This window comes from Rhinopithecus bieti, unplaced genomic scaffold (assembly GCF_001698545.2).
Source record: "Rhinopithecus bieti isolate Rb0 unplaced genomic scaffold, ASM169854v2 scaffold_32760, whole genome shotgun sequence".
Taxonomy (NCBI): Eukaryota; Metazoa; Chordata; class Mammalia; order Primates; family Cercopithecidae; genus Rhinopithecus; species Rhinopithecus bieti.
The window spans coordinates 186934-206032 of record NW_016813956.1 but is presented as its reverse complement, the minus strand read 5'-3'; the positions used below and the strand labels follow the sequence as shown (position 1 = coordinate 206032).

At 42.9% G+C, this 19099-nt stretch overlaps 3 protein-coding genes across 3 annotated transcripts; 2 read left to right on the top strand and 1 right to left on the bottom strand.

Moving 5' to 3' along the window:
• The first annotated feature begins 2649 nt into the window (after positions 1–2649).
• Positions 2650–3771, top strand: H4C2 (H4 clustered histone 2). The gene has a single exon (XM_017849162.1). It carries the CDS (start codon positions 2653–2655, stop codon positions 2962–2964), a length of 312 nt encoding a protein of 103 aa, XP_017704651.1. The 5' UTR covers positions 2650–2652; the 3' UTR covers positions 2965–3771.
• A 4920-nt stretch (positions 3772–8691) lies between these two features.
• On the bottom strand, positions 8692–9504 carry H3C1 (H3 clustered histone 1). The gene has a single exon (XM_017849196.1). It carries the CDS (start codon positions 9321–9323, stop codon positions 8913–8915), a length of 411 nt encoding a protein of 136 aa, XP_017704685.1. The 5' UTR covers positions 9324–9504; the 3' UTR covers positions 8692–8912.
• Positions 9505–11813: 2309 nt separating this feature from the next.
• H1-1 (H1.1 linker histone, cluster member) lies at positions 11814–12691 on the top strand. Its single transcript, XM_017849134.1, is given in 2 exon segments — positions 11814–12486; positions 12489–12691. Coding segments are annotated over 2 exon segments (642 nt in total). The 5' UTR covers positions 11814–12047.
• Positions 12692–19099: the final 6408 nt, after the last annotated feature.

The window sequence follows — 19099 nt, the reverse complement described above, 5'->3', positions numbered from 1 at the left end:
TCCTATTTTCCTTTAATCTCCCCATATGGTTCACTTTCTCACAATTGCCTCTGTTTAATATGAAAGCATTTAGTTTTTGCCATTTCTTTGGGTCTTCACTTTCTTATGAGGGTTCTCCTGTCCCATAAAATTTACATTACATACATTTGTATGCTTTCGTTCTGCTAATCTGTTTTATGGCAAATTAAATATCAGGTCCAGTTGGAGACCCTAACAAAGTAGAGGTAAAATTTTGCCTCCCTACAACATTTTGTGTGCATTAACTGTTGATTGTTCCCAGTTGTTCAGTTTGTCAGGCCTCTGAGCCCAAGCTAAACCATCATATCCCCTGTGGCCTCCACTTATACTCCAGATGGCCTGAAGTAACTGAAAGAAGTGAAAATGGCCTGTTCCTGCCTTAACTGATGACATTACCTTGTGAAATTCCTTCTTTTGGCTCATCCTAACTCAAAAGCTCCCCACTGAGCACCTTGTGACCCCACCCCTGCCAGCCAGAAAACAACCCCCTTTGACTGTAATTTTCCACTACCTACCCAAATTTTGTAAAACGGCCGCACCCCATCCCCCTTTGCTGACTCTCTTTTCGGACTCAGCCTGCCTGCACCCAGGTGAAATAAACAGCCTTGTTGGTCACACAAACCCTGTTCGGTGGTCTCTTCACAGCGACGCGCCTGAAACAGTTAAACAGGGTTTTTCCTGCCCAGTCACCACAAAGTGATGTTATGCTGCAGGCTGAAGTTTACAGCTAATGCTGTTTGTTTCACGGGTCCGTGTGAAGAAATCACCAAATAGGCTTTGTGTGAGCAACATGGCTGTTTATTTCACCTGGGTGTAGGTGGGCTGAGTCCGAAAAAGGAGTCACCAAAGGTGGTGGGATTATCATGAGTTCTTATAGGTTTTGGGATTAGTGGTGGAGGTAAGAGCAATGTTTTGGAGGCAGGGGATGGATCTCACAAAGTACATTCTCAAGGGTGGGGAGAATTGCAAAGAAACTTCTTAAGGAGACTATAAAGTACATAGATCCGTTAAGGTGGGGCAGAAACAAATCACAATGGTGGAATGTCATCAGTTAAGCTATTTTCACTTCTGTGGATCTTCAGTTGCTTCAGGTCATCTGAATGTATACGTGCAGGTCGCTGGGGATATGGTGGCTTAGCTTGGGCTCAGAGGCCTGACACTGTTGAAGCCTAAAAATCAGTTTTGGTTTGTTAGATTTGGGTGAAAAGGCAAAGATTCTCAGACAAAGAAGTCAAGTTCGGGGTGCATTTTCATACTTAAAATTTAGCAGTAGCCCTTCCAGTTTTCCAACAGAAGTGATTTACGAATGTTTTCAGGAAATTTAAAACAACAGTGAGAAGCGTGTATGGAGATTTGAACTACACTCCAGGATTGGCTATAGGAAAGCACAAAGGCTGCTATGATTATGCACCTTGGAAAAGAGAACAAAGGAAAATTTTCAGACAGTTTTAACATGTCACACATGAAAAGCAAAAAAATCTGTCAACACTTTGTACGTTATTACAGGCTATGATTTTTAAAAAAAAATCCTTACTAATACACACATAGTTGCTGCTAGCGATATAGTGTTGGGAGTGAAAACCCAAAAATGAGTTCAGGACAATATCCCAACTCTGGGCAGATTTTTAAAGTAGTAATATCTAAACTTAAGCCATATTATGTAGTATTTATTTCTTTTCCACAGTCTCTGTTCTCATGCCTCGTTCACATCAGCTAATTAAAAGTTCCCTGAGTATCATCATAACCCAATTTACAGAAGAAGGCATGTTTGCAATGTAACATAGCTAACAATCACCCTCTTCTGAATGAGACGGTACAATGTGAAGGACAGCAAAACTCCACCTCCATCTTCTTAGGGCTCTGGCTGGACCAGCAAATTAAATTAATATAAAACGGATTAACAGGAGAAAGGTATATGCATTTATTTAACACAGGTTTTACGTGACACAGGTGCTCTCATAAGGAAATGAAGGCCCAAAAAAGCAGTTACTTATATAATGAATTGGACAAATAGTAAAAGTGTAAAAATGCGCTAAAGCAAAGGCTAGAATATGTAATTGGGTAGAAAAGCAACCAGCAAGTGCTAGTGCAAGGTTTGTACAGAATTCTCTTGGCTTTAGCCTCCCATCCTTGAGAAGAATGTTGCTTTTTTTAAAGTACAGTGAGAACATCTTTCATATGAGAATCTCAGCTACTGCTTCTAAGAAACAGGTCAGATTTCAAGAAAACAGGAGGCCAGAGTGATCTTTTCACACCTGCTCTTTTAAGTACCTTTAAATAGTCAATATGTCTTCAGGCACTTGAAAGACTTAAAAAGGCTACCACTCTGGCATATTAATGAAAGCCCTTAATATAAGCCCTTATTAAAATTCTCAGTCGAGGGTATAGCTTCAGATTCAAATAGTAGTGTCGTAAACGGGAGTGAAAAACTGAAGGGATTAAAAAGTGAAACTATTGTGTTGTCTCTCACAGCCCTTAGGTCACTGCCCCACGAGGGGCGGAGCAAAGGGTGAGGCAGCAACGCCTCCTTATCCTCGCTCCCGCTTTCAGTTCTCAATAAGGTCCGATGTTCGTGTATAAATTCTCGTAGCCTGCTTTGTTTCTGTACTCCTCTCTCTTCAAATCTACGTGACTATGTCTGGTCGTGGCAAAGGCGGTAAAGGTTTGGGTAAGGGAGGTGCTAAGCGTCACCGGAAAGTACTGCGGGATAATATCCAAGGCATTACCAAGCCGGCTATTCGGCGCCTTGCTAGACGTGGTGGGGTTAAACGAATCTCTGGTTTGATTTACGAGGAGACCCGAGGTGTTCTCAAGGTTTTTCTGGAGAATGTGATCCGGGACGCGGTGACCTATACGGAGCACGCCAAGCGCAAGACTGTCACTGCCATGGATGTGGTTTACGCGCTTAAGCGCCAAGGACGCACTCTATACGGTTTCGGCGGTTAATATTTTAGTTTTCCTTCCAATGGCCCTTTTCAGGGCCGCCCACTCCCTCTCAGAAAGAGCTGTGATCGTATCCTTTCGAAAAATATCTCAGTAGCTTTACTCAGCTACTTTGCCTAGTATGAACAACTTCTACAGGCCGGTTGGGAGAGACCAGGTTCTTAGGTCTGAGCGGCTGCTAAAGCAGAAGTCAGCTGAGCAAACGCGGTCTCGGGGATAAGCGGGCTATGAACTTTAATGCTATGGTTTTGACTCAAAGCAACACTGCAGCGCGAGTCCGATAAATGAGTTATTCAGCTTTTTTTTAAAAACAAATTGCATTATTTGTACGGGAGTCTAAGATACCAGCCGGCTGCGAGTGATTAGGTGGATTAAAATAGATGTCAGGTGTTTCCCAGGCGTATCTGACTTAAGCAACGTCAGCAAGATCTGTACTTTTAGCCTCCCTGGTAACACCTGCCCGCAACCGCACCCCTTCCGGTAGCGCCAGAAGCCTTTACTTCCATTTTTAGTTGAGCTTGGCGTCGTGCTGAGTGACGTCACCTACCCTTTCCCCCGAGTAAGACTGGCAGTTAAAGCTGCTTTGCTATTTTCAGTCCTCAGGCTGGAGGCTATCCTAGGCAGGCTGCCTACGCAGTTTGTAAATTCCCACTTAGTAGACTAAGGGAATCTGTTTTATAAATAAGGACTCACATTTCCTCTGACTCCGAGGTCCGTGGCAGTAGCTATAAAATGGAAGCGGCTTCTGATAAAGGATTCTTCCATGACTCTTGCATAATATTCACTGTACCTGTCAACCCAACAGTCTTCTATTCCTGCCTTAAATTGTAAATTCCAAAACTAATTTTTTTAATTGTGCAAGTTTCAAACTGTACTACCTAGGAAATGTTTCAAAGTTAGGTGACCAAATTTAGAAGTCAGCCAAATATTCAGCATCTTTGATTTAATAACATACATAGAGGGCTACTTCAGCAAAAAAACAACTTTGTTGTCTGCTTACTTTGCTAACAAGCCTCTCCCCACAGGAGGACATAGTGAATAGATAGTTGAGTAAGTGAGTTCGGGTGAGAGGTCTGAGCTGGAGATAAAAATGTGGGAGACATCAGCAGATAAATGCTGAGACCGGATGAGACGGCTAAAAACTGAAACATAATGTAGTACAGCATTGTTTGCAGTAGTAAATGAGTGGGAACTGTAAAGTTTTCATCAGAAGGGACTAGAGTGTGATCTGTATATCCATAAAAGAGAGTACCTCTACATAGCTCTACTAAAGAATGAGAAAACTGTACTCCACTACATACTCTGGTGTAGTCTGGCTCAGTTCTTGGACTCCTTTTCTCGGCTAACTCAACTAGCCTCACCACTTACAAGCTCTGTGTTCTGTGAAATAGTTTATGTTCAACAGAACACCAAGGCCTAGCTGTAAGTGCCACGTTAACTTCTAGCAATGCCAAAGCCTGTGATGGTGGCAGCTTCTGGCTGTTTCTTATTCCCAGGATGCCTAACCACCTCTCCAAATTCTATCAGTTTGCTTCCACCCACTTCAATCTTCAGAACGAAACATAGAGCTTAAGAAAAATAGGCCCGGCACGGTGGCTCACGCCTGTAATTCCAGTACTTTGGAAAGCCGAGGTGGGTGGATCACCTGAAGTCAGGGGTTCGAGACCAGCCTGGCCAACAATGTGAAACCCCGTCTCTACTTTAAAAAAAAAAAAAAAAAATTAGCTCGGCATGGTTGCGAGCGACTGTAATCCCAGCTATCTGGGAGGGCGAGACAGGAGAATAGCTTGAACCCTGGAGGCAGAGGTTGCAGTGAGCTGAGATCGTGCTATTACACTTAGGACTGGTAGACAAGAATGAAACTGTGTCTCTAAATAAATGTTTGCAATTATAAACCATCTCCCTGACCTTAAATCTCTAGACTCATATACAACTGCATATTTGATGTATCTATTTGAATATCTAATGGGCATCTCAAACTTGTCCAAAATAAATATGTTTACACATAAACCCCAAGTCTGTTCTTCCTCTGATATTTGTCACATCAATCAATAGAACTCCATTCTTCAAGCAGCTTGGGCCAGGAATTGTGCAATCTTGTTTGTTCTGAGCTTCTTAAAACTTTCATCCAATGCAGTCAGCTCTGTTGAAAATCAATCAGAATACCTTTCATTGTTTCCTCTGCTGCTTCTCTAGGAGCAAGCTGCCATGGCGGTTTGTCTGAACTACCACAGTGAGCCCTAACTGGTCTTTGTTTTCACTTTTAATCCCCCTATCATACAATTTTTTCTCTATCCAGCAACAACAGTGATCCTTTTTAAAGGTATTATGTCCACTGTCTGCTGAAAACATTCCAGTGGCTCTCCATCACCTTCATAATAAAATCCAGCATCCTTATCATAGCCTACAAGTAAGATGACCAATCATTACAGTTTGCCTGACTCTCAGGGGTTTCTCAGGGTGTAGGACTTTCAATGCTGAAACTTAGAAAGTCCCAAGCAAACTAGGATGAGTTTCTCAACCTACTTAGGAGTCCCTGCTAGATCTGTACTCTGGCTACCCTCTGACCTCATTCTCTTCCCAATTCTTTCTCTTCACTGACCTCCTAGCTGTTTCTGGAATGGACCAAGCATTTCCAGCATCAGCACCTTTATATTTATTGTTTCTCCCTAGAAGGATCTTATCCTGGATATCTGAATAGCTCTAGATCTCATCTCATTCAAGCCTCTCCTCAAATACCAACCTTAAGAAAGAGACCTCCCATAATCATCCTTTGTAAAATAATACGCTTCTCTGCTCATTTAGCATATGGTATATAGCTGACTATCCTCAATAGCATATATATATATATAAAATTTCCCCACCTGTAACTATATATGTAACAATATATTTAACAAACAGAACAGGGCTGACACTTAACAGTTTATAGAGGTTTGTTGAATGAATGCATGCTTGAATCTTCTATGTAAGTCTCCAGGCTCCCCACTAGCCCACTAGAATGCTAACACAATCAATTCCCCATCTCTCATTCCTTGACCTGCCACTGCCTGAAGCAATCAGTGTGCAGTTTCTCTTTAGAAAATCTGGGGGGTTAGTCTAGGGGCTGCAAATTAAGCAACATCTTCATTCTGAACAAGGACTGCATGAGTGTTAGGATTGAAGAAGGCCCAAGGTGGTGGCAAGTATGCCTAAGATGAGTATGACCTATCAGCAATGCTATGAGTTAAAAAGGCCAGGCAAAACATAACAGGAGCTAGTCAAGGCTATTGTTACAGCGACTATAGCTCCCATATGGGTAATCTATATCCACACACCCCTCTACATTGACTCTGAAATTCAGGAACGGGAATTAAAATTTGCTAACTTATGTACCCCAATGTCTACAACAATATCTGGCATACGAGATCAATAAATATCTTTAAAATACCAGCTAAGAAAGGCATAAAATGACCCACACTCCATACTAGGCTCATTTTTGCTCCTCTGATTCCAGGATGCAGCTATGAATTCTCTCCATTGTCAGTTTTAAATTAAACGAAGCTGGGTACTTGTTTTAAATTAAGCCAAGCTGGGTACTCAAGAAATCCTGGATGAAAACTGTCAGGTGGAAAACAGGACCTCAAAATAAAGAGGAATCCATCACTGAAGCTAACATAGTGAGGCTGAAATCAGTCCTCTATAACAATGGTACGGAAAAGAGCACAATGAGAGGCATTTGTGAATATTTACTCAGACGAGAGTAAGATATTTCCCTATTAGCTAATCTCAAGTTCACATCTGTTTTCCAGCTGAGTTCTGAAGCTAGATGTACTACCGGAACACGTAAGTGCCTCAGGAACATCCTTTAAAACTGTGGCTACAATGACTTGACTGGACAAACCCCAGGCTTAGCACAGGTTTAGCACAGGTGGCCCTTCACAGACCAACATTGCCTATGCTACCAACCTCATGTCCTGCCACCCTGCCTGCATCATTTCTCTCTCTGCATATATAAAAATATGTAAATGTATGTATATAAAGAAATCAGCTTTATTGATATTTAACATACCATAAAATTTGCCCACTTTAGCTACAATTCAATGAATTTTACCATGTTTACTTAGTTGTACAACCATCATCACAATTTAATTTCAGAATATTTCTATCACCCAAATTTCAATTTCTACGTAAAGGGGTAAAAAAAAGGCTAACTGCTGAAGGCCGGGTAACACTGAAAAAAGTGACTTTTCTCTCTAAAACAGAGTTTTAATCGCCCCTGAATTTAGTGTCCTGGGTATTCCAGGAGTCTAACTGGGGTTTCAATTTTCAGGATCTTTTAAATCGAGGCAAAGTGTATTGGTGGCGATAGTGTATTGCTCTCAGTACATGATTGAGGGATACTTAAAAGTCTCTGTGATTTTATTTCCTAATCGCTAAAAAAATATATATTTTTTTTACTAAAACAGAGTTTTGTCCTTTCTCAATAAGCTTTTTAGCTTCCCCTCCGACTCTCTGGCTTGCCTCAGGAAACATTAGCTTATCAGTTCTGATTGGTTGACAGCTACGAATGGCGCTCACTGATTGGGCAGCGCTTCTCTTTGTCCCTTGGAAACTAACACAAATTTTTAACTCAATGTTTTTTCCCACTCACTCTTCAGAGTTGGAATATCTTTGTTCCCCTACCCATATCTAGTGAGTGGAGGGCAAACTTGCAGTTCCAGTAATCTTTCCTTTCTAGGATGTCAGCTCATTATCATTCATGTTAATTATACATTGAGCTTCTTGGCTTAATGGATACAGCTCTTCTTTTGTTCAGTTGGGCGGCCCTGAGAAGGGCCTTTGGTTCAGAAATGCAAGCTGTGGAGAAAGCAGCAACCTTAGCCGCCAAAGCCATAAAGGGTGCGTCCCTGGCGCTTGAGCGCGTAGACCACGTCCATAGCAGTGACCGTCTTGCGCTTGGCGTGCTCCGTATAGGTGACAGCGTCACGGATCACGTTCTCCAAGAACACCTTGAGCACCCCGCGAGTCTCCTCGTAGATCAGACCAGAGATCCTCTTGACACCGCCACGCCGGGCCAGACGCCGGATGGCCGGCTTGGTGATGCCCTGGATGTTGTCGCGCAACACCTTGCGGTGGCGCTTGGCACCCCCCTTACCCAAACCCTTCCCGCCCTTACCACGTCCAGACATGACTTCGTAAGAAGTGAACCAAGAGCAAGTGACAGAGAATAGGGGAACCGATCTTTATATATCTACGTTACCCCTTCCCCCAACCCCAGCGCACATAGAATGAAAGCGCGCAGGCGGGAAACGTGACGCCTACAGTCCCCTCCCTCAACCCCTCCTCCAAGCCCCAGGAAGTGGCGGGAGCAGCGGTTGGGGAGGGTGGGGAGACGGGGTGGGACCAAGCTGGCTTGACCAATGGTTTTATTTTCTTAACAGAGCTACAGGCTTTGAGGAACTGGGTTAAGAAATAAAAACCCATTCAGACTCCAGAACTATTTTAAGTCGAATGTTTTTCTTTTTTTTTGAGACTGAGTCTCGCTGTCGCCCAGGCTGGAGTACATAACCGCGATCTCGACTCACTGAAACCTGTGCCTCCCAGGTTCAAGCGATTCTCCTGCCTCAGCCTCCCGAGTGTAGTTGGGATTACAGGCGCTCGCCATCACGCCCATCGTGTTATTTTATTTTTCGTAGAGACTGGGTTCGGCCATATTGGCCAGGCTGATCCCAAACTCCTGACCTCTGGTGATCCGCCCGCCTCAGCCTCCCAAAGTGCTTGAATCACAGGCGCGTCACAGTAAGCAGCCAAAATCGAATGGTTTTGAAGCCTTCAGTGACAAATATTAAAACGAAAAGTGTTCCCAATACATTCCCTTTCGTCTATAGATTGGCTTCTTACAGCTACTTTACTTGAAAAGGTGGTGGCTCTGAAAAGAGCCTTTGATTGGACCGTCAGAGCTGCCGGAGTAATCACGCCCGCTCTCCGCGGATGCGGCGAGCGAGCTGGATGTCCTTGGGCATGATAGTGACGCGCTTGGCATGGATGGCGCACAGGTTAGTGTCCTCAAACAGCCCAACTAAGTAGGCCTCGCACGCCTCCTGCAGAGCCATCACAGCAGAGCTCTGGAAACGCAGGTCTGTTTTAAAGTCCTGCGCAATCTCGCGCACCAGGCGCTGGAAAGGTAGTTTGCGAATCAGCAGCTCAGTGGATTTCTGATAACGGCGGATCTCGCGCAGAGCCACAGTGCCGGGCCGGTAGCGGTGGGGCTTTTTCACACCGCCGGTGGCCGGGGCACTCTTGCGGGCTGCTTTAGTAGCCAACTGTTTGCGTGGCGCTTTGCCACCAGTAGACTTCCGAGCAGTTTGCTTAGTACGAGCCATGACAAGAAAACAACACAACGTAATATCCAACACTAGCGCAAATACGTCCTCGAGCTTCTCTGCTATTTATAGTAAGTAAAGTACAGTGATTGGATGATAAAAGACGCTAAATATGACGTTACAAGCTCTGGTTGGCCTATCTTTAAGCCATCAACAATCGTGCAGTTTCACCGGCTACTATATTCTATTCCAACCCTACAGATTATTATTTTTAAAGTGGTATTATTATTATTATTATTTTATTTCACTTTTGCTTTGTTCCCCAAGCTGGCTTTAACTTGGGCTCAAAGGATCTTCCCGCCTCAGCGTCCGGAGTAGCTGGGATTACAGGGGAGCGCCACTACGCCGGCTTGTACTTTAATTTTTTCATCTGTTGTCCTCTTATACATCTGGTTTTCATAACGTGAAGGCTGTGTTTATTTTCCATAAAACAAGGCATTGATTCCAAAGGTATAATTCTCCAATTCTGTATAACCTTCAGCTCTTTAGGGGGGGGAAAAAAAAAGAGGGAATCCTCCTCTCCGGAAATGTAGCCTTTACGGGAATTTCTGAAACCTTTCACAAGAATTGCATTCCTTTGTAATACTTTAATTGACTTAGTAGCGACATTGAAATCTACAAAGCATCTCAAACATAGTAGGATTACACTATTCCTCATAGAAACATTTTCTATGAGACGTCTTTTTCTTGATTATGCTCTTTGAATCCTAAACTTGCAGTGTTCTGCAGCTTTTTTGTTTTCTAAGCCTAGGTGTACTCTGCCAGTCAATAAATGGCGTTTCTCCAGCACTGCCGCCAGGTACTACTAGCTGGGAATTGTTGCTCTTGCGGAGCAGGAGGTGGACTTGGCCCAAGAGAAACTGGATGGTAGTCCGCAAGGAACATAATTTAGCACTGCCAAGAGCTAATGCAATTATTTTAAAAGTCTCAAAACACTAAAAGTGGATTGTGACCTTTTAAATTCACAGGAGACAGGCCACATTCTATCTTTTGATTGGTTTAGGCTATTTTCTTGAACAGCCATTTAGAAAGCAGATCTATCATCCTTTATTTGCATGGAGCGTTCCCATTTTATTTGAAGCCAGTTTAACCCAATGGAAACAAGGGAGGCAGAACCCATTATTTAAAGTGGAAGCTCCTGAATCAGATAATTCGGAGTATTTCCTTTTTAAAAGTTGCGTTTTTTTCAGATACCTCGCTTATTACATTAAGAAAGGTTTATATCTTTCATAAAGGGTTTACTTACAAAAACCTTCCAATTTTGTATACCTGTGTTTCATAACTGACTAGCCGTCAAACCAAGATGTATAGTTTCCAACTGTTATTTTCCAAATTTTAAGAAATTACGTGAAATATTTGAATGTGTGGCTTCTCAATAAAATGGACGTAGGAAGCACTGGTAAAGAAGATGGGTACAATAGTTATATGGGACCACTACATTATTTGGTTGGCACGTTGTTTGAAGAAAAAGGGGAAAAGCTCAGGTTACTTGCACAGTTCAGACTTATTTGAAAACTACAACAGCACGAACGGAAATAAGACCACATTCCCTCACTCTCCGCTGTGCTAGGGGGTTATCCAGAATAGGATTGTAGAAGTGGATGTCGATTTAACAGTTTTTTGTTCTGCCGTTAGCTGAGTCTCTGATTGGCAATGTGAGATCGTTTTAGCTTATTGATAATTTGAAATGCTCTTAACAGCCACAAACAAGCTAAAGAGAGGTTACCATAAAATCTTATCCCCAGGGTGTGCTTACACTTATCGTTTGTTTTCACACTAAGGAGACTTAACTCCCCAGCAGAATGCCTGTCGGGGAACCGGTTTCTTGGACCCAGCAGCCTTTCGCAGGTTTGTGAGGCCCATAAATCTTTGCTGAATAAAAGAATGACTTGACCATGTCATGGTGCGCTGATTGCATGTGCTGACATGGAACACAGGTTGTAAACCTTAACACCCATTTGGGGCATGTTGTATGGATGAAAACGGCATTGGAAATTCCTGAAGTGCATCCCACATTGGACTGTGGAAGTAAGTTGCAAGTGCAAACGTTTCTACACTTGCAGTTTGAGTATTAATTGCAGCGTTAGTGAATTCTGGTGTTGTGTACGATTCATTCTTCTTTGATGTGAAAGGTATCCGCGAGACACATCGCTCTAAAACATTGCCAGAAAATGTAATAGAGTTGATGACAACTAGCCCTAACACGGCCTAAAACCCGCACTTTCCTCTCCCTCCCCAACTATTCAAAACACTGTATTTTACATTTCTTGCAAATTAAAACAAACATCTCTGGCAACGGACCTCTAAAAATTTCTAATAAAACTCTTTGGATGCTTGTGGGGCTGCATTTGCAAACCGCTCCCCATCAACCACCTCCCTAAAAAAGAGCTGCTTTTTGAGAGACAAGCGGCACCCTCTGATGTTACTGGGCGGGAGTCGGCCTACAATTTCCTTCACAATGAGGCAATCGGAGCGGCTTTTTCGGTATGTTTGCTTGCGTTGAGGGGAGCAGGACCATAGGCCCTAGAGGTCCCCAGGTGCTCTCTGAGACTGGGCGAAACCCTCTGCAGCGCGCAGGGGGCGCTAGGGTGCGAGGGGCGGGCACTGACGGGCACCAATCACTGCGCAGTCCCATCCTATAAATAGGCTGAGTCGGGGCCTTTTATTTCGCATCCTGGTTGGTCAGGTTTATACCAGTTTACTTTGTGTGCTGTATTAGTCACCATGTCCGAAACGGCGCCTCCCGCTCCCGCCGCTTCTGCTGCTCCTGAGAAACCTTCAGCTAGCAAGAAGGCAAAGAAACCTGCTAAGGCTGCAGTGGCCTCTAAGAAAAAGCCTGCTGGCCCTTCCGTGTCAGAGCTGATCGTGCAGGCTGCTTCCTCCTCCAAGGAGCGTGGTGGTGTGTCGTTGGCTGCTTTTAAAAAGGCGCTGGCGGCCGCAGGCTACGATGTGGAGAAGAACAACAGCCGCATTAAGCTGGGTATTAAGAGCCTGGTAAGCAAGGGAACGTTGGTGCAGACGAAGGGCACCGGCGCCTCGGGTTCCTTCAAACTCAACAAGAAGGCGTCCTTCGTGGAAACCAAGCCCGGCGCTTCAAAGGTGGCTGCAAAAAGCAAGGCAACGGGTGCATCTAAAAGCTCAAAAGGCCACGGGGTTAGCAAAAGAACGTCAAGACTCCGAAAAATGCTAAAAAGCCTGCAGCAACAAGGAAGTCCTGTAAGAGTCCCAAAAAACCCAAAGCTGTAAAACCCAAGAAAGTAGCTAAAAGCCCTGCTAAAACTAAGGCTATAAAACCCAAGGCGGCCAAGGCTAAGGTGACGAAGCCAAAGACTGCCAAACCCAAGAAAGCGGCACCCAAGAAAAAGTAAATTCGGTTGGAAACTTCTACTAACCCAACGGCTCTTTTAAGAGCCACCTACACATTTCAGGAAAAGAGCTATAGTACACAGATGAAATTTCCCAAGCAAATGCATATACGCCCTCATTTATATTAGAATCACTTGAAGAGTCAATAGGAACTTTTAACATAGGTTGAGTAGTAAATTCTTGCCAGATGAGGCTATCAAAGATAGTAAGGTGAATTCAAATGCACCGAGTTAAAGTCGAGTTTTAGATCACCTGTTTTTTTGTTTTTTTTTTTTTAAGTAGCCCGAAGTCCCGCATCTCACGACCCCAAGCTAATTAGTCATAACTGTAACGAACCAAGGTTGAAGCCTAGTCCCAGGCTTGAGGCTTTTTTATTATGCAACGTTAAAGTGCGGACATTGCGTTCTTGGGTCAATATTGCTAAAGTAGTCTTTTCCGAAATTGGGTGGTCCTAAGAAATGCTTCTGGGATAGTTGGCAAAATTTTAGCGAGCTGTCTGTCCTTGGGAATGACGGTGACCCTGCTGGCGTGACTGGCGCCCACGTTGGCGTCCTCTGAAAGCCCCGCCAGGTAGGCCTAGCTCGCTCGCTTTCTGCAGCGCCATCATGACAAAGCTTTGAAACGCAAAATGCTCTTGCTTTGCGCAGCGCCTTACCATGGGTGCACTTACGGGCTGTCGACTTGGTTTAGGCCCTCATCAGGACAAAGGAGCTTAGTTGCAATGGAGTTTTAGACCTGCAATTCTAAAGCCCTTGCTCGGTTTCTCTGTTTTTAGAAACAGTAGCGCCCTGATTGGATAATATTTGAAAATTACTGTGCTTAACTGGATCGTGTTTCATCAATCATGCAGGATTTTCAACCCTGGTGGAGCCCACACATTCAAGACTGAAGATCCTTTTCTCAGAACTGCCCCTTTAAGCTTTTGCAATTTTAATTCTGGGGTTCAGATTTTAATAACTGAATTTTTTTGTTTACATCTGACAAAAAGAGCATATAATGAGCCAAGTTTACTCACTTAGTGCAGCTCAATTCTAAAAGTTTATGTTTGCGCGTGTGCATATGAGTCAATAATTACTTGTATTTTTCAAACGGTCGGTCTTTTTTCAATTGTTTTGCTTAGCTCCTTCCATCGTCTAAAGTCAGGGATACAGGCACATCACATCCCTGTTCCCCCTTCCTCAAACTAATATGTAGCTACCTGTTTTCCTTTAAAAAAAAAAAAAATTCTTACCTATTTTGTGAGAAATATACATGTTTTCTTTGAACTAAGTGTTTTACATACACCTATCTATACACATGCATAGTCTTTTGTTTGTTTTTTTTAAAAAGAAAAAAAAAAAAAAAACGTTATCTTTTGAGACTGGGTCTCAGTCTGTTGCCCAGGCTGGACTGCAGTGGCATAATCACAACCCACTGTAACCTCCAACCCCCGACTCAAGCTATCCTGCAACCTCAGCATCCAGAGTAGCTGGGATTGCATGGACACACCACCACGCTGGGCTAATTTTTTATTTTTATTTTTTGTAGAGATAGTCTCACCATATTGTCCAAGCTGGTCTAGAAATGGCCTCAAGCGATCATTGCCCTCCCAAAGTGTTGGGACTACAGTCACTGTGCCTGGCCCCGTATGCATAATTGTTTTGTCTTTTGATTAGGGTTATTAATTTAAAAAACAAAAAAGGGTTGGGTGCAGTGGCTCACGCCTGTAATCCCACCACTTTGGGAAGCCGAGTGGGCAGACTGCTTGAGCTCAGGAGTTCAAGACCAGCCTAAGCAACATGGTGAAATCCCGTCTTGACAAAAAATACAAAAAATTAGCCAGGCCCGGTGGCACGTACCTGTAGTCCCAGCTACTTAGGAGGCTGGGGTGGGAGGACGACTGGAACCCGGGAGGTAGAGGCTGCAGTGAGCAGAGATTGTGCTGCCACTGCACTCAAGCCTGGGTGACAGAATGAGACCCAGTCTCAAAACAAAAATAATAAAAATTTTGTACAATGATGTTATATACATTTCTGCATGTTGTTATTCATCCATTTCTTATTGATAAGCATTGATGTTTCCAGTTACCACTGCTCAACATGGTGCAATTGAATAGAATTCCAGGGCTGAGATTGTTAGGCTTTAGGTTGTATTTTGTTATTTTATTTATTTAGACAGATCCTCACTCTGTCGCCCATGATGGAGTACAGTGGCATGACCTCAGCTGCAACCTGCGCTTCCTGAGTTCAAGCGATTCTCATGCCTCCGGTCTCCCAAGAAGCTGGGATTACAGGCACCTGCCACCGTGCCTGACTAATTTTTATATTTTTAGTAGAGATGGGGTTTCACCATGTTGTCCAGACTGATATCAAACTCCTGACCTCAAGTGATCTGGCCACCTTGGCCTCCCAAAGTGCTGGGATTACAGGTGTGAGCCATGGTTCCAGACCTGGACTTTGTCTTCTGTTTCATACCAATTGTAAGTTGGGAGGTCTGTGGTTCCCAATCAACCTTAGGTTAGTAATTTGCTAAAAGGACTCACAGAACTTGCTGAAGCTGTTAGCCTCATGCTTACAATTTATTATAGGATATATAGCTTATTATATGTCATTCCTATGCATGTAAAATTATACAACTACTTTAAAAAAGATTTTAGCATTTGACCCAACAATTCCACTCTTAGGTATACAAACAGCCAAAGAGCAGATATGTGTGCTCATATATACCAAGACACATACACAGCAAAATTCATTGTTTGTAATAGTTGAAAAGGGGAAACAACTCAAGGAATACAAATTAAAATCAGCTGAGGAAAGAAACACACAGGGCAGTATTATGGATCGAATTATATGCAGATCTCCCTTGTCCTCAGAAGATATGTTTAAAGTCCCAGCTCCCAGTACCTCAGAATTGTGGCCTTATTTGGAAATAGGATAGTTGTAGATATAATTAGTTAAGATGAGGTTATATCATAGTATGATGGGCTGGTGACTTATAAGAAGTAGTGTGTGTGTGTATATATATATATATATTTAAATAGAACTAGTATTCTTCTAAGGTGGTCACGTGAAGACAGACACACACAGGCAGAGACTGCAGTTATGCAGCTGCAGGCCAAGGAATGTCAAAGGTTGCCAGCAAGTACGAGAAGCTAGGAAGAGTCAAGGAAGGATTTTCCTACAGACTTCAGAGGAAGCAGAGATCTAATGATACCTTCATGTCAGATTTCTAGCTTCCAGAACTGCAAGAGAATGTATTTGTTGTTTTAAGCCACACTAGCTTCTGGCTCTTTGTTACAGCAGCCCTAGGAAACTAATATAGGCACAATCCAGGCAAGTTCCAAATATGAGCTTCCAGTTGTCCTCTCCCAGTAATATCATGAACAGTACTACTTTCCCAGCATTAATGTGTGACAATACACATGAAGGACAGAGCAGTCCCCACTTATGCACAAAAGATATGTTCCAGGATCCCCAGTGGATACCTGAAACCATGGATAGTACTGAACTCTATATAACTGTTTTTTTCCTACACATACATAGCTATGATAAAGCTTAATTTATAAATTAGGCACAGTAAGAGATTAATAACAATAAAATAGAATTGTTAATAATACACTGTATAAAAGTTAGGTGAATATTTATTTCTGAAATTTACCATTTATTATTTTTGGACTGCAGTAGACCACAAGGAACCAAAACCATGTAGAGACTAGATACAGGATAACTGTATCTGCCAGTCAAGGAAGCTCACCCACCCGAGCCTCAGTGTGCAGTTTTAATGGCCTGCCATGGTTGACTGCTCACATGGCTGATCTTTTAGTCTACCTCCACAGGTAGAGCTGACACTGTGTGGCTGAAAGTTCCTATTATAAATCACATTGTTGACTGTGTGGTGGTCAAAACCTCCAGGCAAACAAAGACACACTTATCAGGGAGGACATTTCAAGGCTCTAAAATTCATCTCCCAGTAGCTGAGGGCAAAGGCTAGACCTCTTTTTGGGTAATATTAATTTTTTTTTTTTTTTTTTTTTGAGACGGAGTCTTGCTCTGTCGCCCGGGCTGTAGTGGAGTGCAGTGGCCGGATCTCAGCTCACTGCAAGCTCCGCCTCCCGGGTTTAGGCCATTCTCCTGCCTCAGCCTCCTGAGTAGCAGGGACTACAGGCGCCCGCCACCTCGCCCGGCTAGTTTTTTGTATTTTAGTAGAGACGGGGTTTCACAGTGTTAGCCAGGATGGTCTCGATCTCCTGACCTCGTGATCTGCCCGCCTCGGCCTCCCAAAGTGCTGGGATTACAGGCTTGAGCCACCGCGCCTGGCCTAATTTTTTACCATATACTGTTATAAGCTTTATTTTGCTTTTCATGTTTAGTTCCCCTGGAATTGTTTTTGTGTATAGTGTGAAGTAGGGGGTCAAGTTTCTTTGATTTTTTCCTTTTTGTTCTTTGTCTGTTTAAAAGGATATACAATTGTCCCATGCCATTTATTTACAAGAGTCCTTTCACCACTGTTGTATGGTGCCACTTTAGATGTAAATTAATGTCCATATTTGTTTAAGCCTGTTCCATTCATTTGTTTGTCTATTTTTGGACAACACAATCCTGATTATTGTCATTTTATCAGTTTTGATATTTAATAGAGCAGCGGCTCTGTCTTGTTATTTTAAAGAATGCACTGATTTTCTTGGGTCCTTGGATTTGTGTATTAAATTTGAACCCTGTTTGTCAATTTCTATCATAAAGCTTATTGGGAATCTGATTAGGATTACAATGGATTTGTAGATCAGTTTGGGGACAATTAATACCTTTAAAATATTGCCTACTTCAACTGTAAATATACTCCTCCATTAGTTTTCCTGTTTAATTTCTCTGAGTAATACATTATAGTTTTCTTCGTAGAAGTCATATATGTAGAAAATTCAAAGGCTGAGTGCGGTAGCTCACGTCTGTAATACCAGCACTTTGGGAGGCCGAGGTGGGTGGATAACCTGAGGTCAGGAGTTTGAGACCAGCCTGGCCAACATGGTGAAACCTCGTCTCTAGTAAAAATACAAAAATTAGCTGGGTGTGGTGGCGGGCGCCTGTAATCCCAGCTAATCAGGAGGCTGAGGCAGGAGAATCGCTTGAACCCAGGAGGCAGAGGTTGCAGTGAGCCAAGTTCCTGTTACTGCACCCCACCCTGGGCAACAGCGCAAGACTTCGTCTCAAAAAAAAAAAAACGAAAAAAAGAACATTCAAATAATCGATGTAGATAATTCAAATAACTAAAAAATGAATAGTTATTAAAGTATCAGGACATAAAAGCAAAAAAATCAATAACCTCCATATATACGAAGTGGCCAGTTAGAGAAAAGAAAAGAATAGACAAGACTTAAAAGGCTGGGAATCTCCCTGAAAATCTTTGAGAGCCCTGGCCCTGCCCTCAGGGATTTCTCTGGCTTCATGCCCAGATATGGGTACAGTTCCTTGTTTAAAAAATACTACCCCATCAATTAAGAAGGGGCTCCTTCCCCAGAGCATAAGGACTTCCTTAACACAGGACACTAGATGTCTAAGGGACACCTCTCAAGAAAGTTAGACTTCCAAGGAATGGTGTTTCCTCTGTCCCCAAACCCTGGAACTCACAGCACAACTGCTCCTTGGAGTTCAGTTTCAAATCTACAAGGCCGTCATGGAGGTTGCAGACCAAGTCCATGGCCTCAGTGTCCGGATGTACAGTGCCTTGGCACCTGAATGTGAGAACATGACCTCCCTGACACCACCACAAATATTGTTTCATGTTATATATGTTTTTTCTTACCTGAAATTCCTTTTCTTTAAAAGTTCAATTTACGTATTTTTCAAGCCCCTGAACAAGCTTCATGAGCATTTATTGAACCCACAGCTTTTAAAACCTACTGAACACTTTGCTATATGTTGTCATTCACTATCCACCAATTATTTAATTATTGATCAATATTCTTTCCTTAGTGTTGGGATCATTTATACATGTATTTCTTTTATATTGCATATTTTATATTTCTGCATTACAGTTATTACATATTACTTTTGCTACAGTAATAGTTCAGAAGTGTACATCCAAAATTTAGCTGTGGAGTGAATGGACTGAGTGAGGCAGAACTGGAGGCAAGAAAATGTCACGGTAATTGTAAAAAAGATAATGTACAATTAGAGCAAGAAAGTAGCAGTGAAATTGAAGAAATATAGATGTGTTTGAGAGAAAATTGGGAGGTAGAATCAACAGCTTAGATGTAAGGATGAGAAGGGTCAAGGATGACATTAGGGTTTTTAACTGGACCAAGTAGGTAGATGGAACATTTCTTCCTGAAAGGGCAGATCAGATCATCTGTTGTCTCAAACAGCATGAAGAGTAGAAAGCCTGGGACAGATCCTGAGATGACCAATACCCATGGTGCAGGGAGAGGGAGAGAGATC

Coding starts and splice junctions, on each gene's coding strand:
- H3C1 (XM_017849196.1), bottom strand. CDS start 9,323: ATGGCTCGTACTAAGCAAACTGCTCGGAAGTCTACTGGTGGCAAAGCG.
- H4C2 (XM_017849162.1), top strand. CDS start 2,653: ATGTCTGGTCGTGGCAAAGGCGGTAAAGGTTTGGGTAAGGGAGGTGCT.